This window comes from Paramisgurnus dabryanus, chromosome 24 (genome assembly GCF_030506205.2).
Source record: "Paramisgurnus dabryanus chromosome 24, PD_genome_1.1, whole genome shotgun sequence".
NCBI lineage: Eukaryota > Metazoa > Chordata > Actinopteri > Cypriniformes > Cobitidae > Paramisgurnus > Paramisgurnus dabryanus.
In genome coordinates this window covers 10558895-10583605 of record NC_133360.1, presented here as the reverse complement: position 1 = coordinate 10583605, position 24711 = coordinate 10558895, and the positions used below count along the sequence as shown (strand labels likewise).

The 24711-nt window shown below is 37.2% G+C and overlaps 3 protein-coding genes and 1 pseudogene across 3 annotated transcripts; all 4 read right to left on the bottom strand.

The window, feature by feature from the left end:
- Positions 1–635: 635 nt before the first annotated feature.
- LOC135726889 (amine sulfotransferase-like) lies at positions 636–5542 on the bottom strand. Its single transcript, XM_065244671.2, has 6 exons — positions 5182–5542; positions 4056–4258; positions 3850–3976; positions 2604–2698; positions 2331–2511; positions 636–954 (listed from the first exon to the last, which is right to left on the bottom strand). Exons 1-6 carry the CDS (start codon positions 5336–5338, stop codon positions 836–838), a joined length of 882 nt encoding a protein of 293 aa, XP_065100743.1. The 5' UTR covers positions 5339–5542; the 3' UTR covers positions 636–835.
- A 3279-nt stretch (positions 5543–8821) lies between these two features.
- Positions 8822–15962, bottom strand: LOC135726825 (amine sulfotransferase-like). The gene is made up of 6 exons (XM_073813545.1): positions 15839–15962; positions 10350–10552; positions 9977–10103; positions 9545–9639; positions 9244–9424; positions 8822–9050 (listed from the first exon to the last, which is right to left on the bottom strand). Exons 2-6 carry the CDS (start codon positions 10467–10469, stop codon positions 8923–8925), a joined length of 651 nt encoding a protein of 216 aa, XP_073669646.1. The 5' UTR covers positions 10470–10552; positions 15839–15962; the 3' UTR covers positions 8822–8922.
- LOC135726873 (amine sulfotransferase-like) lies at positions 14472–20099 on the bottom strand (annotated as a pseudogene).
- An 818-nt stretch (positions 20100–20917) lies between these two features.
- Positions 20918–23482, bottom strand: LOC135726841 (amine sulfotransferase-like). Its single transcript, XM_065244668.2, has 6 exons — positions 23183–23482; positions 22587–22789; positions 22254–22380; positions 22036–22130; positions 21737–21917; positions 20918–21631 (listed from the first exon to the last, which is right to left on the bottom strand). The coding sequence occupies exons 1-6, from the start codon at positions 23346–23348 to the stop codon at positions 21504–21506; spliced, it is 900 nt and encodes a 299-aa protein (XP_065100740.1). The 5' UTR covers positions 23349–23482; the 3' UTR covers positions 20918–21503.
- Positions 23483–24711: the final 1229 nt, after the last annotated feature.

The window sequence follows — 24711 nt, the reverse complement described above, 5'->3', positions numbered from 1 at the left end:
CCAGGGTAGGTTACACAACATTGAACTTGATGTTAGTCTGTTCCAAGAAAACAAGAAACACACATCATTACATACACTTTCCTAACTGTTTGAGTTCTTGCACTTCAAGAAATTGTAAATTTTTTTACAAATTTACACGTGCCATGCTTTTAACAGATTATGTGTCATTTTGTGATGATTTTGTGTTAAAATACAACACAAGCAACTATAAACACAGCAAATGATGAAAGTCAAAATCTTCACTTTTAGAAACTAAACCACCAGCCTGATCTCTGAATTTGTACATATTTTGTATGGGGACGAATTTGTATAATTTGTACTAAGTTAATCATGCAAAAAACGTACGATTATCATAAAACGAAACCCCACTTCTAACCCCAAAGTCACAAGGGTCAAGGCAAATTGTACAGAAATGTATGAATGTAGTTGTACTAATTAATAAAAATTTCTCGAATCGTTCTCATGGTACTTTAACATCATCGTGTATCAGTTAATGGCGCCGCATTAAGTCGAACAACCCTTTTATCTGTTCTTTCAAAGTAAGAGTCTAATCTTGTTGTGGAAATAAAAATCCATAAAACATATATTTATGAAACTTTAAAGTTTATTATTCCAAATTATATAAGGAGATGTATGTGAATAAAATAAGAAGTGAATGGCTTTGTTCATTTTAGAAATACAATTCAGTTTTCCAAAATAAAAGTCTAAAAATTTTATTTAGTAAATTTCAATGTTTTCCGTACTATACATACTGTTTACCATGGTTACATTACTATACACTATTGAACAAATGTTTTGTTTTTTGTTTAGATTTTTAACATTTCATGGCATAATTTCATTCATGCAGGTCCCATTTAAAGTCAAGAGGAAGGTCTTTCATTCTGTCATGGTAAACCTGGTCGAAGCGTTCACTTTGAGCCACGGTTAATGAGTTCTTCCAGTCCCCAACTGTTCCTGTAGCACAGCAAATAAAAAAAAATGAGAACAACATTTCCACTTCCAAAGATAAATCAACATATGGGGCCCTATCTCGCACCCAGCGCAATTGACTTTGTCAGTGACGCATGTATCATTCGTATTTTGCACCGGCGCACAGTGGGTTTTTCCCTCCACAGACGCACGTCGGCAAACTAGGGAATGAACTTGCGCTCCGTGGGCGGTTCAGCGCAAAAAAAAGAGGCGTGTTCTGGCGCAAACCATCCCTGATGCTATTTTGCAGTTTCAAAAAACAATTGCGCCACTGACCAGAAAAAAAAGTTTAAAGTCAGTGGCGCGTTGCGCGTTGTTCATTATGCTATTTTAAGGGCGCATGCTTGACCATAATGTATAGCGTGCACAACGCGCATACACTTTGCTTATCTAATCTACACAGATGCAACAGTTATTTTTGCAAATCATAAATTGTTACACTTAAAAATATTAATACACGAGATAAGGGGAATCATAGTGGTGAGCATTGTGGTATTAGTTTTTATTTATTGTGTGGCTGCGCTAAAAAATTCTCATGCAAATAACGATTAATATTTTCATAAGTTTGTTGTGTGACTGTATTACGTTTATTTTATGTAAATAATAATTAAAATGTTTTCATAAGAAACCTTAATGTATATGAACTTGATTTGTAAGTGTACTTTGGGGTTGGACCTTGCTTGCGTTTCTTGGGTCCGATTTCAAAGCCCCCAAACCCTTTCAGCGGTGAGGGTGGACGCAGTGATGTCCTCTGCTGGTGTCAGGTCCTGAGGCAGATCCACCTCCCGTTACACGGCGTGCCCGATTTATGCTGGCAAGCTTGGGATTCCCCCGTCTCCTGACATCATTGTAGCGCTTGGCGCAACGATGGGGATGCCAGCTGATGAGACAATTGTGGCTATTTCCTCTCACGCCTGTTTAACCTACGCTGATTTGGGCGGGTTTCTCCTATCCCCATACAAAACAACGTCTCTGTCGTTGACTGCTCTTACAAGAACGTCGGTCTCCTCAGCTGTAAACCGCTCCTGGCGTACGCCTGGTAAATCCGTCATAATAATAGCAACCCGCCATGGAACTTGCGCCCTTGCGTTTAAAGGGAATGTTGGATAGCGTTCTGATTGGTTTATTTGACGTTACGCCCAAACCACACCTATGAATAATGAACCTACTTCAGACCAACCCCTTATTGATTTGCGCCCGGCGCAAGAGTTATTTCTCACGCCGGGAAAATAGCAACAGCGCCCAAGATCCGCCCACAAACTCACTTGCGCGTTGCGCTTCGCACTTGCGTTTCAGATCGTTAAAATAGAGCCCATGATGTAAATAAAACTTAGGCTAAAACTTATATAATTTTCTCAGACCTTTCCGCACAAAGAGTCCTTTTGGTTGGTCTGTAACATTCTTTGGCATGAATTCGTAGTTGGCTTTGGGGTCTTTCTGCATGTTGTTAAACGTTGTTCTTTCCACCACTTTATCAATCGCTGTGTCTGACAGATTCTTCCCCACAAACTTACAGATTTTTACCACGGCAGATCTGAGGTCCTAATAAAAGATAAAAGCAATGTACTCAATAAATATACATAAAACCAAAGGTCAGAAAGACTCAGATATCTTGATCAGAAACGAGTTTTCACCTTGATCATCTCTTCATAAGTCAAGAACAAGATGTTGTATTTGTCTTTATTTGAGATCCATCCTCTGATGTGGTCAAACCAACATCCACCGATCACTACAAAGCAAACACAACTTTTAAAAGCTGAAATAACACATTTCTCAAAGAAGTTGTATAACATTGAACAATTCAGGAAAGTTTTTTTTTCAAGAACAATCTCTCGACATTGCGTCAGAAGCTGACGCTATGGGAGGTCCTCCCCTCTTTCAATTTTCTGAAGTTTTTAACAACGTCAGTGTACTGGCCAATGCCTGCATTACGCCACTATATAATGACCATCTCATAGCATATCCTCAGATTCTTTCTCTTCACTTTGTGATACTGAAGTGTCGAGAGAATCGTGGGTGGACCAGGAGGTCTTCGCACTATAAGCTTCCCCCAAGGTGTTCAAGGCTATGGAAGCAGGGCAGCCACGTGCATAAGCATCCTTTCCTCATCAGTGCATTGTGGAAAATGCCACTAAGCCCTCGTGGGGTTCGGTATTGTATGATCACAGCGTGCTTTGGACTGATTCTCTTATGCGCTTCGGTCACTGCTTCACAGCGTGATTCATCCGCTTTCCTTTCGCGCTCATAACAGACCCTGTTTCTTCAGGGCCTATCATGGGCATGCACAGCGGGCGCCTTGTACATTGCAAACCCCTTCACAAGGTGTTTGCCTGTACGAGCGCTGGGCCATGGCTGTTTACTTGAGTAGACATAATTTCTTGGTGTCTGCCTTGTACAAAAAAAGCACACTTTGGGCAATTTGGGCATGGGTTTCGGCCACAAACGGGTCCTGTTCATAGTGGCTGGCCTTCCTTAGCACATGTTTCCCTTGCCACGTGATGTCTTCGCGCACTAAGAACAGAGAGTGAACATTGCCCTTAGCATCTGTGGCTCATATAGCATGTATTTCTTTATAGAGTAATCAGCGGAGGAATTCCTAGCGTCCCCTTGGCCGTTTTGGGTGACGGCGGGAATTCGTGTTAGCTATGTTGGGCTGTGAAGTTTTGTGTCCGATGGCAGCTGATGCACAGCGGACCGTCGTAGACTCAAGCAAGCACACAGTTCAAAGTTTCAGCACATGTGTATTGCTACGATAAGACCTATATGCTGCCTGCCTGTGTCTGTATGTACTCTATCCTGGCTCAGGACTTACGCCGACTGAATGGGGACTGTGCTATGTGAGGTAAGGATAGTAACCGAGATGTTCTGCATGGCTCTTACTCCAGCCTGTGAAAAACTTATCCAGCAGGTCATCGTAGCTCTCCAAAGGTTCCAGGTTCTTTATCTTTTGTGCAAAATGGAAATAAGACACCATGACATCTTTTGGGTTCCTCATGACGTAGATGATCTAAGAGCAAAGAAGTGATGCATTAAAAACCATAAAATATGTCAACAGCTCATTGATTGATTGATTGATGTATACACACTTTTCCTTTCTCTTGCAACTCATTAGGCACCATGTGCTCTTGTAAATGAGAAGCGAAGAGTCTTGGAGACGAACGGGAGTCGTAATCTTTGTCTTTTTCCCGAAACTCCAGCCAGGGCATCTGCTCGAATGTGGTTTCATTTGCTTTGTCTGGAAAATCTTCCTCAAATAGTAAAGTAATTATGCGTTGGGTCCATACCGTACCTTGGAAAGAGGACAGGAGAACATACATAGGGGTCTATTGGTGCTTTGTGCATTATTCATACACTGTAAAAATGCAGCGTGAAGTTAAAACATCTTGGTCAATTCATTCTAGTATTTTACGTTTTGACTTGTGATAAGTTGACATAACTTATAAAAACAAGTAAAAAATTGTCGGTGCGTTGCTATTTTGAGGCAACTAAAACAGACTATGACATTTTAAAGGTTTTAATACAAAAAAATAACAATTTCAATACAAATATAAGCAACACAATTTTAAACTGGGAGTTGCCATCTAAATAGGGAATCAGCATGGGACAACTGGCTTTTAAAGGGGATGAGAGCTGAGACTCTCATTGGTTTATTGCATGTTACGTCCAAAACACACCCATAACTCATTACAAGAATATGAACAACCCTTTTAGACTGTGTGCTTGGCGCACAAACCATTTTTCCCTTGTTATATTAGCAAAATTGATTCGGACACGCCCGTTTAGGCTGTGCGTTGTGCGCTGTAGACCATGCACTTAGATGGTTAAAATAGGGCCCAACTCAGTTGAACAAATCTGCTGCTTCAAAACAGAAAATAATATAATGCCCTGAATTGTTTTTTTTAATGGCAGTGTATGATGCCTATATAGTAAGATTTAAAAGGACACAAAAGTTTAATTAAATGTATCCATGTAAACAAAGAATATTTACTTAGGAAACGTTTGTTTTACGTACTAATAGCTGATAAGTAAACCTTAATTTTCCTTTTAAAGGGGGGACATATCATAAAAATCTGACTTTTTCATGTTTAAGTGCTAAAATTGGGTCTCCAGTGCTTCTATCAACCTAGAAAATGTAAAAAAAGAACAACACAGTAACTTGGTTTTGGTAAACCATTCTCTGCAAGCAGGTGAAAAAATAAGTTAATTACTTACCGGATTTTGGGAAAGTAACGAGAAAGAGATCATCATCCCTTATTTTGAAATCTTTCAAGCTGTCAATAAAATCTGTGGTAACAACATTTATTGGAAACACCATTCCTTTGTACGTGAAGAATTTGTCGCCAAGTTTTTTGTATTCATGTTGAGCCATTTCACACTTCTAGCTGCGCCAAATACCGGAGACAAGAGAATAAAGATTCATTGGGAAAAAGGGGTTTATATTGTCTGGCCAGACTTTGGACTTTGGTCTTCTCTGTCTTTGTACACTTCAACTAAGACATATATTAAAGCTCAGCCGACATTACAAAAAACAATGAAATGTACATTAACAATATAAATGTTGAATGGTTCAGTAAAGTTTTAGCACTTACTCCATCCTGTAAAAAACGTATCCAGCATTTCATCGAAGCTCTCAGATGTTTCCAGGATCAAAAGTATTAGTAATTGTTGAAATAAACATTAACAATTCTTACAATGCGACGTAAATATATATTTAAATAAATTGAAATATGAGGGCTAAATTTTTAATGCTTTATAATTTATATATTTAAAAAAAAATTAAAATACACAAAGCATGCCCAAAAATGTTTTTGCTGAAATATATTTTGGAATGTGTTTATAAAAATATATTTTTCACCGATATATTTATTTTTAATTATAAGTTAGTTTAAAAATAAATATTTTTTAAGGCATTACAATACAGTATATTAAGCCTTCTATATATTTCAATCCATGGAAATATATTCACGTCGCATTGAAAGAAAAACTTTGTTTATGTTATTAACCTGTAAACATAACAGTTTTAAAAAGTAAAAAATGAAATATATTTTGAACTTCAAACAAGTACTTTACAAAATTAACTTGTATTTAGCAATATATTTTGGTAAAGAATATATTTCTTGTGATATGGAATGTAAAATTAGAAAGGTATTTGCTTACCCTTGAAATACATTTTAAAACATATATGTTGATATATGAAGGTTAAAACTAATATATATATATATATATATATATATAATTGAGCATTACTTTCTAGAAAATGAATTTAGCATATATATATAAAATATAGGTTCAAATCCAAGGGAGCACATAAATAAAATAAAATATATAGGATGAATCTACTGGAGGTAAAAAGTAAAAAAAGGTGAAAAGTTGGATCAACAATGTCTTTTTCATGTTATTTTATGTATTGTGTTCTCATTTTCCCCCAATTCTAAAATAATTGTTGCTTGGGGTTAGGTTTAGATTTGGGGTTTGGGTTAGCATGTACTTTAATGTATTGGCTTCTGCGTGTTTTTCTTCTGCTTTTGCGTGGAGTTGGGGTTAGAGTTGAGGTTTGGATGTCTAAATATGTAACAGAAAGTGATTCTAACCCCAATCCCAAGTGCCAATGGTAATAAAATAGGAAAAACCAATGAGAAAACAATACATAAAATGCCATGAAAAAGAAAGTCGTGCCATTGACAGAGAAAACTATTCATAGAAATTCGTGAAAAAGACATTCGTGCTCAAGGCACAAAAAAAGCTGAATCTCGTGCCACGGACACGAATAACTTGATCAAATGTTTCTATAGAACATTACGTTCTATACTATAGCACAATGTTCAGTAAGATCAGTCTGTAAGAACGTAGTAAAATATTGAAAAAAGTGGTGTTTTCCTTTAACTTTAATTGTTGCAATTGACAAAAGGTACACCCATTGGCATGGACAGAATGTTCTACTGTAGACTTTGATCATTGGTGAATTTCACATGAATTTTAAAATGTTGTCATGATATACTTACTGATTTTCCCTATCACGAGAGGGACATGTGCTAAAGATCCAAATGTGATAAAGACTTGCCAGATAGGGTGGCCATACATTGCATTTTCGGCGGATGCGTCCTGGCCAGAATTTCGGGTGCATCCTCCGGAAGTCGCATTGGTTGACCAAACGTCAACGAGATTTAATAGTGCATGTTCTATTTTAAAAAAGCAACCGTTACATTTCAAGGTAAGAATGAAACTACAATGATTGTATGTCTTAAGAGAAAAAAATATGTATTTAACTGAAATGTGAGAACCTCGATGACTATGCGGGCGACCAATGCAACTTCTGGAAGATGCACACGAAATCCTGGCCAGGACGCGTCCGGTGAAAATGGCACGTATGGCCACCCTATCTTCCAACATGAAGGTGAGTAAATGATGACAGAATTTATATTTTAGGGTGAACTATCACACTCTAAAAAAAAAACTGTGCTAAATGGTCACTAGCTCGTAATGATAGGGGAACCATTTTAAGTGTCATATAGCACCTATGTTGTACCTGTGTAGAACCATATTCTGCTATATAGAACCATCTGGTGCTATAGTGGTGGTATATCACCCCTGTATGGTTCATAGGTTCTTTATAGGTGCTATATAGCACTAAAAATGGTTGCCCTATGATTATGAGCTTTTAGTGTTATTTAGCACTATTTTTTTTTAGAGTAAACAGGGTAAAGGCCCTCACGTGTTCCCAGTTTTAAATATCTCTCACAACCACCATCCATTTTACATCACTTACCTAGCTCAACAAGCATTGTGCCAGCAGTACCAAGGTCATGGGTTTCATTATGAATTAATGAAATGTTTAGAAACTTGAATGTACTGTAACCTTATTAAAAGGTAAGACCCACAATGGCACCCAAAACACTGTGAAATATTTTTGCATGGTAAATTTGTCATAATGTTTTTACCTCCCTCTCCTGGATACATAACAGCACTGTGCTAACAATATACTTTTACCTGAACCTTGGCATCGCTGATAAATTCATGTGTGCAGTTGTGATTGTAGAAATAAATGGAGCTTTATAGTGATTCATGTATTATATAACCACACCACCTGATTTAAAAGAGTGATTTGTGGAGAGAAATACAATGTCTTAAAGGATCCGTGTTTAGCAAAGCAAACAATCATAACCTAAATGGAAACTTTACAGAAATATCAGTTTATCAGCTAAAAGAGCTTAAACCACTTTGACTTTTTAAATAACAAGTATTTAGATTCCTTTTAGTTCTTATTTTTGGATAAAACATAAAATTTAAATTGTGATGAAATTTTGTTAAAACTAATGGAATTGCATAACCGTAGTCAAAACACAGTCTCACATACGAGGCCTTGATTTGATCTTTATTTGTATTCATCTGGAAAATCAGTTACAGTTGTTGCATAGTGTAACAACTAAAGAGACAACAGATAAGAATAAGCGTTAAGATTTAAATAATTATTTTCTTTATGCCCTAACCAACGGTGAATGTTGATATATTCATGTAAATTTGAGTATGTGTTTTTACCACTACATTCAGTGGCAGCCGGTGACTTTTCTCCTGAGGGGCACAAAAAAACATAAAAGCGACTCTCATGCTCAAAATATATTTCAAAATATACAAAAAATGGCAAAAAAATATATTGGTGAAAATTTCAAAATGTATCATAAAATATGTTCATACTATATTCAGTACATATACTTTTTTTACTATATATTTAAAACAATATTTGAAAATATATTTTTTGCCTTATGGGGGAGTTGCTGTAAATTATAAAAATAAAGTTAAAATAACTTAAGCTAATTCAACTTTATTTTTTAAGTTACAGCAACTCTTACAGCAAGAAAAATTAGTTGAAATGACTTAAGTTGATTAAACTTACAAATCGAAGTGCTGCATAGATTTTTTCCAGTATACATACTATTAAGAAAATTGTGTTGATTTTCAGTTTTGTATCTCAGTGATGTCCCAGATGAAGTTTAGCTGTAGTCCTTTCATTTTCTCTTGGTAGACGCGGTCAAAGCGTTCATTCTGAGCGACAGTTAATGAGTTCTTCCAATCCCCAATTGTTCCTGTAATAAAATATGTTAAGAAAAGATTAGTTGTCCTTACATTTTCCACTTAGAAGGTACAACCAGGAATAGAAATAAATAGTTGAGTTTTAGAAAAGATGATGCTAGTTAGCTTTCATGTCCAATGGATGCGGATTGATAATGCTTTAATTATCAGTAGATAAATTAATTTGATTAATGACTTTTGTCTGACCTTTGCGCACAAATAGTCCTTTTGGACGGTCTGTGACTTCTCCAGGCAGGAATTCGTAGTTGGCTTTGGGGTCTTTCTTCATGTTGTTGAAAGTTGCTTCTTCCACAACTTTATCAATCGCAGCGTCTGACAGATTCTTTCCCAGAAACTTACAGATTTTCACAATGACGGATCTAAGGTCCTGATAAAAGAAACATTAGATGTTTATTTATTTGGTCTTAAAGATATTTGAAGCTTTTTACAAAAATATACAGTGAGAGAAAAAATCAGAAAGCTTAGTGAAAACCTGCTCAGTCGTCACCTTGATCATCTCTTCATAAGTCAAGAACAAGATGTTGTATTTGTCTTGATTTGAGATCCATCCTCTGATGTGGTCAAACCAACATCCACCGAGCACTACAAACCAAACACAAAATTACAGTAATACTATGTGACTTAATTACATTTTTTAATGGGTTTTGTTATACAATCCTCTCCAGGGTGTGGTTATCCCTATCCCTTTTTTCTACCACATCTTTTCCTTCCCTTCGCCTCTCTATTAATGTGCTTGGACACAGAGCTCTGTGAACAGCCAGCCTCTTTTGCAATGACCTTTTTGTGTCTTGCCCTTCTTGTACATTGTGTCAATGGTCATCTTTTGAACAGCTGTCAAGTCAGCTTAGTTATTTGAACTTGTTCAAGCCCGTGAGAGCATTCACAGATTTGTGATGTTCAGTAAAGTTATGGCTCTTACTCCATCCTGTGAAAAACTTATCCAGCAGGTCATCAAAGCTCTCAGAAGATTCCAGGGGCTTCATGTTCTTGGAAAAATGAAAGTAGGACACCATGATGTCTTTTGGGTTTCTCATAATGTAAATGATCTAAGAGCAAACAAGATATGGATTAAATATCAAGCGTGATGTCAAGGCTGCTTATACTGTAATAATTCATCACAAAATTAAATCCATCTATCACAAACCAATAGAGACACATACTGTATATGTATTTATTTATTCGATGTTTGGATGACTTTTATGATAGATGTATGCACTTTTGTGATGGATGAATGTGTATATGATTTGGGACATTTGGGATTGCATGTGGGTGTTCGTTTAAATCATACACACTTTTCCTTTTCCTTGCAATCCTTTTGGCACCAGGTGCTCATGTAAATGGGTAGAGAAGAGTCTTGGGGATGGACGTAAGGTGTAATCTTTCCCCCTCTGCAAAAGCTCCAGCCAGGGCATCCGCTCATACGTGGTTTCATTTACTTTCTCAGGGAAATCTTCTTCATACAGTGAGGTCAGGATTTGCTGGCTCCAAACCGTTCCTATCATAGAGGATAACATACACTGGGGTGTTTTTAGATTCCTCAGGTTGGTTAGGGTTAGGGTTAGGTTAGGGTGATTTCACTTAACAGCTCCTTTGATTGTTGCAATTGACAAACATTACACCCATTGGCATGAACACAATGTTCTACTGTAGACTTTAATCATTGGTGAATTCTATGTAACTACCACACTAAAACTGCGGACCACAGTTATGTTTTTTAAATTAAAAGTTCACATGAAAATTTAAATGTTGTCATGATTTACTTACTAATTTTCTCTATGACGTTGTTTTGTGAGGAACAACGTGACTGATCTGAAGCACGTGTATCAAATAAACTAATGATTAGATAAGGAGCGGGATGCTGCGCAGACCAGGGTTATAAGCTATATACCCGCTACCAAGTGCCAAAACAAGTGCCTACAAAGATGCAGGGAGTATGGCATGGACACACAGCATCTTGTTCCCTGCTCAGGGAACCAAGATTACATACGTAACCTGAGACATTCCCTTTCGAGGGAACGCAAGCTGCTTCACCATAGCAAGACTTTGGGGAACAATATGCCCACGCTTCCATACTACCAAATACCTGTCCCGTGTATAAATTGAACACAGTCCAGGCAACAGTACCTGGGACTCTAAGTAGGGAGCGAAGCCCCTGACCCTAAGGCCTTAGTGGCAGCCTTACCCCAGGTAGATTGGCGCCTCACAGCGACAGGTGACCGTGTGCCAAGATGTTATAGGCAAGTGGGACAGTATCCACTATCCATCGGCTGAAAGTATGCTTGGTTGGCGGGAAACCTTCCTGGCTAAACCAAAGCCTCCACTGGGTTGTCCTTTGAAAATATGATTCCAGTGCTCGCACAGGACACACCAAATTAGCTTTTCCTGAACTCCGCACTCCAGAACGGGAGAGGACAAAAGGCCTGTAGAACAACATTCGGCCTGCAAATTGTTCAAATCCTAGGCACATATTCTGGTTTTGGGTACAGAAAGGTCTTTGCTGTCTCTGGGGCAAATTCAAGACATGTAGGAGATACCGACAGGGCCTGAGGGTCTCCCCCTCACTGTAGTGAGGTAACAGCTCAAAGGAAAACTTTGTGAAAGACAAAAGCCTGTCTGGCAGGGTGTCAAGCGGCTCAAACAGAGCCTCTGAGAGTCCTTCCAGCACGACAGCCCCATGTCGGCATCCCAGTGCTACTAAAGGGTCTCAATGTGCGAGCGCCATAAAGAAAGTGAATCATCAATGGGTGTCTCCCACTGATGAGTTTCCCAAAGAAGTATGGAAGGCAGAAACTGCTGCCAAATAAACCTTAAGGTGGAAGGAGTTAAGCCAGCATAGAATTGATCCTGCATGTCAAAAGGTGTGAGCCACTTCGCTTTGGCAGGGGCTACCCTTGGTCATCCTAACTGGCGAGATGGGACTAATTTTTCAACTTTAAACAGTATAGGCGGATGAGTATGATGAATCTCTCTGGAGATAGAAACCGGAAAACCTGTCTCTCACACTGTGCGTCCAATATCAGCGAGAAAGAGAGAACCGGATGTCACAGGTACAGCCGTCTGCACAAAATCGTATTACCGTTGTTGAAAAGCAGGACTGCAGACGCAAGAGGCACGAGCCTGAACACCCTTCTTGAAGAGCGCCAGGCGGAAGTGCATACACAGTCACTTACTGAGGCACATAAAGCGAGTGTACTTTTTTGGGATGCCTTCTTATACCCCTGGTATCCCGCTCATTATCTCAACATTAGTTTATTAGAATCACATGCTTCAGATCAGTCAAGCCTACTGTAGGTGTTCCCCAAAGCGGTGCTATGGCAAAGCAGCTGGAGTTCTCTCAAAAGGGAACAGATCATTTCGATATTGCAACATCAACAGACATAAAAAATTTAAGTTACCTGAGAAAATATTTGAACAATGCTTTAGTTCAATCAAACTTTATAGACTAATAGTGTTATGGTTTATGGAGTCGCTATTCATGAAAAACAGGGAACAGATCATTTGGATATTGCAACATCAACGGACATAAAAATATTTAAGTTACCTGAGAACAGGAGCGTCATGCACCAATTTTTTTAAGGGGGCACAGTGTGCGAAGCTCACAGAAATTTATGAATACACAGACATCAAACGAATTATATTATAGAGCTTTCAGTCTTTTCCTTGGCACTTACAAATTCTAACATTCTGAGTGCCCCTTACTTAATGCAAAAACCTCCAAAATAAAAGTGCTGACTAACTTTTATATCAAATACTATTCATTCGGATTAATAACATATTGGCAAAATATTTACATCTGAAACGGCATGTTTTGTTTATTTACGTTTTGTTTAATGACTTGTTTAATTGTGTCATTTATGCATTTTGCACAACAACTGCATTATCCTATAAAATTAATGTAATTTTAAATCCATAAAATATATAAACAACGAAAATGACATAAGCTATAGCCACGTGATTGATTTTAATGTTCAATAATGATTTAAAAAAATATGTTTAGATAAAATTATTAGAGGAACGGATTTTTGCATTAAATTTCACCTCATATGTGCGCATGTGTGATCCCGCGCCCACGTGAACTTTGGCGTTGTGCCAAAAATACAAATCTAGAAATCTCTATAACGTCGAGACGCTCACATTTTAAACCATACATTTTCTACACAAAGGAGGTTAACTGCACATTACCGTACTGGGGTTTGGAAATGTTGTGAGCGTTTCTTACACGTTTTAATTCCTCAGATAGCCAAATGCAGCAGCAGCAACAGCAAAGCTTGTGAGTGCGCTCTGCGCCTGCGCCGACTGCAGCGCCTGCCGCCAGAATTAAGTAATATAACACGATCAAAATACTATCAAAACGCAAAAATCTCTGAAAAGTGACAAGGATGCAGCACAAAATGGATAATTTGGGTATTTTAAACAGATTAAAAGAAAGTAACAGATTAATGGACTATTTTTTGATTTTGAGGTTGCATGCAAAATCCAATTGGCTCAAAAAACCGAGGGGGCACGTGCCCCCTCAGTTTCAATGGGCATGAAGCCTCTGCCTGAGAAATTATTTGAACAATGCTTTAGTTTAAACAAACTTTATAGAATAATAGTATTATGGTTTATAGAAGTGGTTCTCAAACTTTTTCAGTGTGTGGCCACCCGTGTGTACGGTGCTTTCCTTCGCTGCCCCCCAAAGAAAATTTGTAAAAAAAAAGTGTTTTAAAACGTAACATTTTAATTAGACAAAACATATTTAAGTGTACAAAGCAGTGCTGTTGGTTAGTAGCCTTATTTTTTTAGGTTTAATTACCAAAATTTATGATAAATTTATGTATTTTATAAAATGTCATAAAACTGGAGCCCCCTGGTACCATCTCGCTTCCACCAGTTTGAGAACCACTGGTTTATGGAGTCGCGATTCATGAAAAACTCTGCAATTGTTAGAAATCTAAAAATCAAACTTACCAGATTTTGGAAAGGTAACGACAAAGACGTCATCATCCCTTATTTCAAAATCCTTTAAACTGTCAATATATTCTGGAGAAATTAAATGAATGTCTTTTACAGGTAACACCATTCCTTTGTATGTGAAAAGTTGGTCACTAAGTTTTTTGTATTCATATTGAGCCATTTTACACTTCTACTGTAGCTGTGCCGAATTGAATCTACCAGAGGCAAGAGAGTAAAGTTTCTTTGAGGAAACAGGTTAATATTGTCTGTTGGCTTATGGCCAAACTTTGGACTTTATACGTCAATACAAATTTTCCGGTCATGTCTGTCTTTTTACACATGTAGTGTTATAGTTCAGCTGACATTGCAAAAACCAATGAAATGTACATTAACAATATAGATCCAGACCTTTTATTTAGTTAAGTAGTTATTTCAGTTTTATTTCTTTTTATTATGACCATATGTAGTCATTGGTGAATACAGAAAAATAGCTAAATTTTTCCAATTTGTGAACAACTCATCATATATTTCGATGCAAAATTATAAGGTATAGCCAGGGTAGGGTAAGGGCCCATAAAGGGCTCTTGTGTTAGTTTGTCCCAAGAAAACAAGCAACAAACCTCTTTACATGCACTTTCTTAACTGTGTTTGTGTTCCTGTAACTCAAATAGTAGATTGTGCTAGCAACACCAAGGTCATGGGTTCAAAATGTGCACATAAATGAAACATATGAAGAGTTTGGTTCCAAAACGCAATAAATCCATTTTGACAAATTTCGGTAAAAACGTGTTTTCTATACCAAGAAAGTGACAAGATGAAAACCACTATTTTCTGTTACAAACTTTCACATAGCATCTTTAGGTTGTAAAAACATTAAAAAATTTAAATCCATAACTTGATTTTCAAAGATTTATTATAAAAACGAATTATTTTTTCCACAAAAAGCAATAAATCCATGACAAGTTTTTTTTTTCAAAATTCTATAAATCTATTCTATCAATGTATAAATGTGCATTCCTTTTTGCCATTTTATATTCATTTAGTTCAACAGTTGTACACACTGATTAAAAAAATAAACATTAATGGAATTAATCAAAACACTTACTTTGTCATATTAAAAACACTGTCATTGCTGCGCGGTTATACTTGATGTCGTCGCTTAACATTTTTCACAGCGATCAGCTGTGATTCTCGTTGACTTTGAGTAAAATTATAGTAAAATTATTATAATTAAAGTTTTTCATAAGATCCCCTGGGGTCAATGTGTTAGCACGAGAGAAGCTAGATGCTAAATGTAAATTATTAGATGCTGATGGTTTACGTTTCTTTCCCGTCAAAGAAAACCATCACAGGTTTATCAATGCTAAAGTATTATTTAATTTTTGTTTGTTTGTTGATCACGAAGTACAAAGTAGATGAGGAAAACTAGAATTCTGTGTACTCAACGCGGCGCCATTGTTTGTTTACATTGCGTGGAATTGTGCGCTGTAATTTGTGGAGCGGATTTATTGCATTCTGTAAAAAAGGAGGAGTGGCGTTTATTGCGTTTTGGGAAAAAAGATGACAGAATAACACGGCGGGTATTGGATTTTGCGTAAAATTAAGAATTTACTTTTAAATACTGGCCTGATATAATACTGATTTTGGCAATAACTCATTTTTTTTCAAAAATGGCATTTATTGCGTTTTGGAACCAAACTCTTCATATATAGGACGATATAGGTCGACCGATAAATTGATTGTAGCTTGACTCTTGCCATGTTGTGTATGGTTAGGATATGATGTTACTGTCACAATGTAATAGATAATGACAAATAGTATGTAATCTTGTTACTACAGTACATACTATTCAGAAAACTGTGTTGCTTCAGTTTTGTATCTCAGTGATGTCCCAGATGAAGTTAAGTTGAAGTCCCTTCATTTCCTCTTGGTAGAAGCGGTCAAAGCGTTCATTCTGAGCTACAGTTAATGAGTTCTTCCAATCTCCAACAGTTCCTGTAAACAAATACGAATTAGCCAACTCGCAAAATATGTATGACTTACTTTCATCATTTGCAATGTTTCTAGTTGCATTTTTAATGATTTTGTTACTGTATGCTTAAGAAGGGGAGTGCAACAACGTACAATTATCATTAAAAAACTATAAAGAAACCCCACTCCTAAACCCAAAGTCACAGGGGTCAAGGCAAATAGGGGAAAAATGTATGAATGTTGTCATACTAATGAATATGAATTAGTTGCCTCGTAAAATACATAAGAATTGCCATTGGACCATACATTAGGAATCACATGATCCATGTGGCTACCACGGGTTGTATTCAGGTCTAAGTACTCAAAGGGACATAAAGGTTTTTGTTTTGTATGCGGTTATTCATCTAATTCATCTTCCGTGCACTTAGAGGACTTTGCTGAAAAATCAATTTAGCTGATTCTGCCAACATAGTTGTTTTTCTGTACATGCCAAGACCATGATCTCATTTTGACGGAAGTGAGGTTTAGCGGCATTTGCATCTGAGCTTCTCAATTTTATTTGATTAATTATCAATGGATGGCAGTTTTGACGTTTGATTATTCGCTTTTGTCACACCTTTGCGCACAAAGAGTCCTTTTGGCTGATCTGTGGATTCTTTAGGCAGGAATTCGTAGTTGGCTTTGGAGTCTTGCTTCATGTTGTTGAAAGTTGCTCGTTCCACAACTTTATCGATCGCAGCATCAGACAGATTCTTCCCAACAAACTTACAAATTTTTACAATGATAGATCTGAGGTCCTGATAAAAGAAGCATTAGATGCATATTTCATTGGTCATAAAATATTAACATTTCTTTCTTTTATTTATTTATTTTCACCTTGATCATCTCTTCATAAGTCAGGAACAAGATGTTGTATTTGTCTTGATTTGAGATCCATCCTTTGATGTGGTCAAACCAACATCCACCGAGCACTACAAACCAAACGCAACATCGCTGACTTTAAAATAATATTATGTGGCTGAAGTACATCTATCATATTGACATATACAGTATATACATTTATTTTTATAATTTGTTCAAGCCCAGGGACAAGCAAGGGTATCCCCATACTTGTGTTGTGTGGTTCAGTAAAGTTTTGCCACTTACTCCATCCTGTAAAAAACTTATCCAGCATTTCATCGATGCTCTCATAAGAATCCAGTTCCTTCATTTTTTTGGAAAAATGAAAGTAGGAAACCATGATGTCTTTGGGGTTTCTCATAATGTAGATGATCTAAGAGGAAAGTAAAGATTGAGCAAGTACTACTTATTATAGTTTGGATTACTTTTATGATATATCTATGTGTTTTTGGGATGAATGGATGTGTACAGTATGGGATTTCTGGAGCTTTTAAACTAAATACAGGACATTTGGGATTGCATGAGGGTGAGTAAATTATGAGACAGTTTTTTTATTTTTGGGTGATCTATAAAGGATACACACTTTTCCTTTCCCTTGCAGTCCTTTAGGCACCAGGTGCTCGTGTAAATGGGAACAGAAAAGTCTCGGGGACGGACGTGAGGTGTAATCTTTCCCCTTCTGCAAAAACTCCAGCCAGGGCATCCGTTCATGCGTGGTTTTATTTACTTCATTTGGGAAATCTTCTTCATACAGTAAGGTCAGGATTCACTGGCTCCAAATCGTTCCTGTCATAGAGGATGTAACGACTGAGTCAGATCAGACACACAGTTACTACTTATATTTCATAAATATAACTGTAGACCCTCAGCCAACAACAGGCTAGGGACCAGGGTTTGTAACACTGCTTTTAACATTCAGAAGCAGGACAAGGTCTCTTGTGACTATGGCAACACATCAAGATTAGAGTTTTACGACCACTTTGGAATGTTAGGAGAGTCACTCTCTCTTTATCCAATTTTAAGACAGCCAAAGAAACGTCTCAGTTATGCACGGTTTCCCTGAAGGAAAGGAACGGAGATGTCACTTCGTGATCGACGTATCGGGAACGTTCTTTGCAGGACCGATCTGCTTCAAGAAACTTACAAAGGGCCAATGAACAGGCAGTATTTGCATCTGCTTGCACTATACTATACTGGGAACACTGGGAAACCACCCCCTATTGAGGTTTCACTAGGTGGTGTAATATAATATGGAATAACCGCAGAGGTTTCAACATATCAAGAGGTGTGTTCGACTTCATGCGGCGCTGCGCAGACTGATCGGCGGCTGACTTGAAGCAGTGCATTCCGGTTAGTAACTTTGTCCGACTTCAGCTGGCGCTGCAGGCACGTGAGTGTGTCATATGGTTTTTAAGTACCGCAAGAGCGTTTCGAGAACACTGAAATCTGTATTTCTCCTGTCTCAGGGGAAACTGAAGGAATGATGCATGACCATTCAAAAACATGACTGGGGTTCTAACTATACAAAGCTTAATGCAAATGGGTGAAGTGTCCCTTTAAGACAAAGAGCTGGTCTGAGGTCCTAAAGCTTTGAGTTCGGTCTACGGGGGCAGTGCTTGCAGGCTCACCACCTGATCTCTAAATTGAGTGGTTTATGGGCACGTAGCTGAGCTGGATCTCAGTGTTATACTAGAGTCGGCCCGAACTGTAGCACCTCCTTTAAATTCACTACAAGGATAACATACACTGGGGTATTTTTAGATTCCTTACAAATGATTTCTTTTAACAGTTCTTTAGTTGCAATTGACAAACATTAAACCCACTGGCATGAACACAATGTTCTTCTAGACTTATGTTCTTCTAGCCATAACTACCACAATAAAATAACTTCCCCCGTAAGGTTGTTTTGTGAGGGAATGGAGTTTTCTAAAGCTGTTTGACAGTTTTGTTTGAGGAACGAATCCAAATTTTGGAAAGAGTAGACAGACATTCTTTAAGTAAAACTATTTTTATTATGAAAGAAGTGAGATGAGGGTAAGACACTTTTTGTTTTTCAATGTTATTCAAATTCTTACAAATTTGACTAAAGATAAATCATTATTTATATTGTGCAACACTATTGTGTTTCATTCAATGCTTCAGTCCAAATAAACTTCATAGACTTCATAAACTCGTTTTGTCTGTTGTTCTCAAGACATGTTTTATATTTTATAGTATTGTTTTTAGTCAACTACAGCAAGAGTCATTAAGCATGAAAAATGTTGTAGTCTTTAGAGTTCTGAACATCAAACTCACCCGATTTCGGAAAGGTAACGACAAAGACGTCATCGTCCCTTATTTCAAAATCCCTCAAACTGTCAGTATATTCTGCAGACATCAACTGAATGCCTTTTACAGGTAACACCATTCCTTTGTATGTGAAAAGTTTGTCACCAAGTTTTTTGTATTCATATTGAGCCATTTTGCACTTCTGAGTGAGCTGAATCGACTCTACCGCAGTCAAGAGAGTAAAGTTTAATTGAGAAAAAGGGGTATATTGTCTTTTTGTTTATAGCCAAACTTTGGACTTTATACATCAACACGAGTTTAGCTGACACATCACAAAAACCAATGAAATTAAACCCAGACCCCTTTTTAAGTTATGTAAATGTTTTTACGTACAGTGTTTTTTTTACATTATGAATGTAAGAGGGCATTGCATTGGTGTATGCAGAAAAACATTTACATGTAGGGTAAACCATTACATGCACTTTCCTAACTATTTGTGTTCCGGCACACACACACACACACACACATATACTGTTCACACGTAAGCAGTGTTGGGGGTAACGCATTACAAGTAATTCGCATTACGTAATAATATTACTTTTCTGAAGTAACAAGTAAAGTAACGCATTACTTTATAAATGTACACATTAATATTTGAGTTACTTTTTAAAAAAAAGTTACTTTTCAGTTTAATTAACTCAATTTAAAAATAAAATAACGTACTGAATAAAATTGAACATATTAACGTAGAATTACGTACTCTGGAGTGCCTGAGCGGGAACAGTTTGAGTCAGAAATGGAAATGGCAGGCCAGAGCTTGTTCTGCCCGAGTGGTTCTTGGCTCTTGGAGTACTCTGGTGATTATTCTTGGAGTCCTCAGACAGGGATCTTATGTGGAGCCCCTGATCATGGCTGGTTTATGGTGAAGTGATTCTCTTTCCATTTCCGGATAATGGCCACCACAGTGCTCACAGGAACATTCAGCATTCTGGAAATGTGCCTATAACCATTCCCATCAAAATGCTTTTCAACGATAAGATTACAAAGATCTTGAGAGAGTTCTTTGCTTTAACCCATCATGAAGTCTTTCCTGTGTGCCTTCTGCGTAATGAGAAGCCTTTATAGGCCATCAATTAGGACTAAAGCAGCTGATATCAATTAGTACTGATAGGGGGCAGGGTTTCTCTCTCAATACTGACAGATTTCATGTGTTCTCCTGGCTTTCTATGCCATTTTGCACCTTGTTCTCTTCATGTGTTCAACACTTATTCCCAGTGTCATTTTACTTTATTTATTATGACTCAACTTGTATACTTAAATGTTCTGATTTCTTGGATGAATTCAATATTTGGCTTGATGGCTAAATCTGGTTGAAATTGTGTGTCAGTAGCCCACATAGAAATCCCCTTGCTGATAAAAATGCTGATCTGTCAAATACTTATTTTCCCCACTGTACAATGCTGACAAGATTATGACAGTTACTGTTACAAATTGATAGATAATGACTATCGGTATGATAATCTTGTTACTTTTTACTGTAAAAATTCCTTGTTGCACTTACATTTTTTTAAAGGAACAGTATATAAGAAATGTATATAAATTAATGATAAAATGGCCCTGATATGTCACTAGACATTAAAGGCATTCTAAGCGAATCTACGAGACGTTTGTTTTTGTTGACGTTTGATTTGTTTTCAAACAGACGGAGCGTAGCTAACTCCTCCCCCTCCCTTCCGTGCTTTCATGAACGCGCCCAACCCCCACCCCCAAATCCTTTTTGTCGTTTATTGGCTGGAACACTTTGTTTTGTTTTGTGGTGCTAGGTTTGGCCACTGTGTTGTTATTGCCGTTTGTGAAGCCTGGGCTGTCTACAGAGATTGCGTTTTTTTACAGTTTGATCAGCGGACAGGCAGCAAGCAGATAGTGAGGAGATGTTTGCTGTATGTAACAAAAAATGTTTTATGGTCTAAAACACGTCAATTCGCTTAGAGCACCTTTAAGAAATAATTTTCATGAGTTGCAGCCCTCAACTGATGTTTATGTTGTCATGTTGTGAATTGGCCACAAGTTGTGTGATTGCAGTACCAGTTTTAGCCACATGTTTTGTGAATGCAATATCAGTTTTGACCACAATCCTACTGTTTCTTTAAGTTTGAAAAATCTGAACATACAAATCATAATTTTAACTTTCTTATAGCAAGGAGTTGTTATAAATTATACAAAATAAAGTTGAAATAATTAAGCTAACTTACAGTCACAGCAACTAATGGAAACAAAACTTAGTTGAAATGACTAAGTTGATTAAACTTACTCATTTAAGTACTACATAGTTTTTTACAGTGTACATACTATTTAGAAAATTTTGTTGCTTTTTAGTTGTGTTGTTCAGTGATGTCCCAGATAAAGTTAAGTTGAAGTCCCTTCATTTTCTCTTGGTATACGCGGTCGAAGCGTTCATTCTGTGCTACAGTTAATGAGTTCTTCCAATCTCCAATAGTTCCTGTGACAAAATATGTTAAGAGAAGTTTAGTTATCCTTACATTTTCCTGTGAAAAGCTACAATCTTCTGTAAAACCTCGAAATAAAAATAGCATTTTTGTCAGACCTTTGCGCACAAATAGTCCTTTTGGGCGATCTGTGACTTCTCCAGGCAGGAATTCATAATTGGCTTTGGGGTCTTTTTTCATGTTGTTAAAAGATGCTTCTTCCACAACTTTATCGATTGCTGCATCTGACAGATTCTTCCCAACAAACGTACAGATTTTCACAATGACAGATCTGAGGTCCTGATAAAAGATGCATTAGATGTTTATTTGTTTGGTTTTAAAGATATTTGCATTTTTATAAGATTATATAACAAGAGAAATAATGATGACGCTTGATGAAAAACTGCTCAATCGTCACCTTGATCATCTCTTCATATGTCAAGAACAAGATGTTGTATTTGTCTTGATTTAAGATCCATCCTCTGATGTGGTCAAACCAACATCCACCGAGCACTACAAACCAAACACAAAATTACAGAAATGTAAGTTTACAGAAATGTATGCTTGGATACATTCATTTGAATTTGTTCATCCCCAGATTTGCATTGTGTGGTTCATTAAAGTTATGGCTCTTACTCCATCCTGTGAAAAACTTATCCAGCATGTCATTGAAGCTCTCAGATGTTTCCAAGGACTTCATGTTCTTGGAAAAATGAAAGTAGGACACCATGATGTCTTTTGGGTTTCTCATAATGTAGATGATCTAAGAGAAAAGAAGAGATTGATTAAATAGCAAGCATGATGTCAAGGCGGCTTATACTGAAATATATAATATATATATATATATATTTAATAATGTGCTTTTGTGATTATGGATGTCTGTGTATATGATTTCGGACATTTGCATGAGGGTGAATTATAAGAAGAATTTTCATTTTTGGGTGATGTGTTTGTTTAATTCATACACACTTTTCCTTTTCCTTGCAATCCTTTGGGCAGGAGGTGCTCCTGTAAATGGGAACAAAAGAGTCTTGGAGACGGACGTAAGGTGTAATCTTTCCCCCTCTGCAAAAGCTCCAGCCAGGGCATCCGCTCATACGTGGTTTCATTTACTTTCTCTGGGAAATCTTCTTCATACAGTGAGGTCAGGATTTGCTGGCTCCAAACCGTTCCTGTCATAGAGGATAACATACACTGGGGTATTTTTAGATTTCTCACAAGGTGTTTTCTCTTAACAGCTCCTTAGATTGTTGCAATTGGCAAACATTACACACATTGGCATGAACACGATGTTATACTGTAGACTTTGATCATTGGTAAGTGCCATGTAACTACCACACTAAAACATTTGATCATAAAACAATAAAATGCTTGATTTTTCGATTTGGTTTTATTTTATATTTGATGCATTAGAACAAATTATAACAAAAAACAAACCCAAACTATCTTTTTATGTTTACAAGTAGAATATGTGATACATCTTTTTTTAAGACAAAAATGAATAAACAAAAATGGTTATTTATGAAAAACATTGTAATTGTCAGAGATCTAAAAATCAAACTTACCAGATTTCGGGAAGGTAACGACATAGACGTCATCGTCCCTTATTTCAAAATCCTTCAAACTGTCAATATATTCTGGAGAAATGAAATGATAGTCTTTTATAGGAAACACCATTCCTTTGTATGTGAAAAGTTGGTCACTTAGTAGCGTGTATTCTTGTTGAGCCATTTCTGAGTTGTGCCGTTACCAGGCCCGGATTGGCTTATGGCGACTGCCGGCGCTATCATGCCACCGGGTTGAAGGTTGCTGCCTGCACTCACAGCAGCCACAGCTGCGTTATTTGCAGGTGGGAGTGTCCACATCACTTTATGCCTAAGTTGATTTTGTCCTGACCTATTATTGGAAGAATTCTTGCATTAGGATCCACATCTAAGATGCATGGGAAACGCAGGAGGCCCCGCTTTCTCCTGCTTTTTAAAGCATTTGTCTTTGAACACGGCAAATTTTTTGCCATAATCGTGCAGCCCTATAAGGTATTTTTATGTTTTTATTAGTAGCCTACTTAAATCATATATATTGCCAAATAACGCAAGGTAGGCGTACTTTGTGTCAAAAAAGAACATAAAATCAGGGCTCCAGACTGCCACCAAATTTGAGACTGTGCCACTGAATTTTACATCCAGTCGCACATGTGCGACCAGTAAATTTGACCTTTTTTGTGATGTGACACTGAATTTGAAACAGCACATTGTACTTTCTGCATCTATCATCAAAGAATGTATTAGTAATACAGTGAAAATTTGTAGAAATGTGATTATTTGGATAGCATGTTGATTTACGGTGTGTGCCCCTAAATTTTTTGGTTGCGCCCCTAAAATTTTCAGTTGGGGGCCACTGTGCTCCTAGTGAAAAAAGTTAGTCTGGAGCCCTGATAATAGACTTTCAAAAAAAAGTGTTTTACTTAAGAAAACATCATATTCATATTCATATAACTTACTTTTTTATGAGTTTGCATCAAATAGATTTTTGTTACTCTTGCAGTATGCTAATGAGGATTCACAGACGATTCATTGTTACATCTTTGACATAATTTAGTTTTGTAGATCCCTTTTTTTAAAAAACAGGGGTGTCAAACTCATTTGAGGGCCGAATGGTAAATGAGGCCACGGTGTGATGGCCGGATAATTTTTTTAAAGGAACATGCCCACATTTTGGGAATTTAGCTTATTCACAGTATTCCCCAGAGTTAGATAAGTCCACATAGCTTTCTCATCTCCGTGCGTGGTGTAACTCTGTCTGACGCAGCCTCCGCAAGCTTAGCTTAGCACAAAGACTGGAAGTGAATGGCTCCAGCTAGCATACTGCTCCCAATAAGTGACAAAATAAAATGAGCATTTTCCTATTTGTGTGTTGGGATTTGTATTTGTATGCTCGCAGCACCTGGTGAGGAGCAGAGAGTTTGGTCAGAGTTGTGCAAATCGCTCCGCCCATGTAGCAGTGCTTCGCCTTCTGAGAATATAGTTCCGAGTATGTTTACTGTTAAAAGATGGCTGTGTCTCATATGACCTTGATATTTGTACTATACAAATCA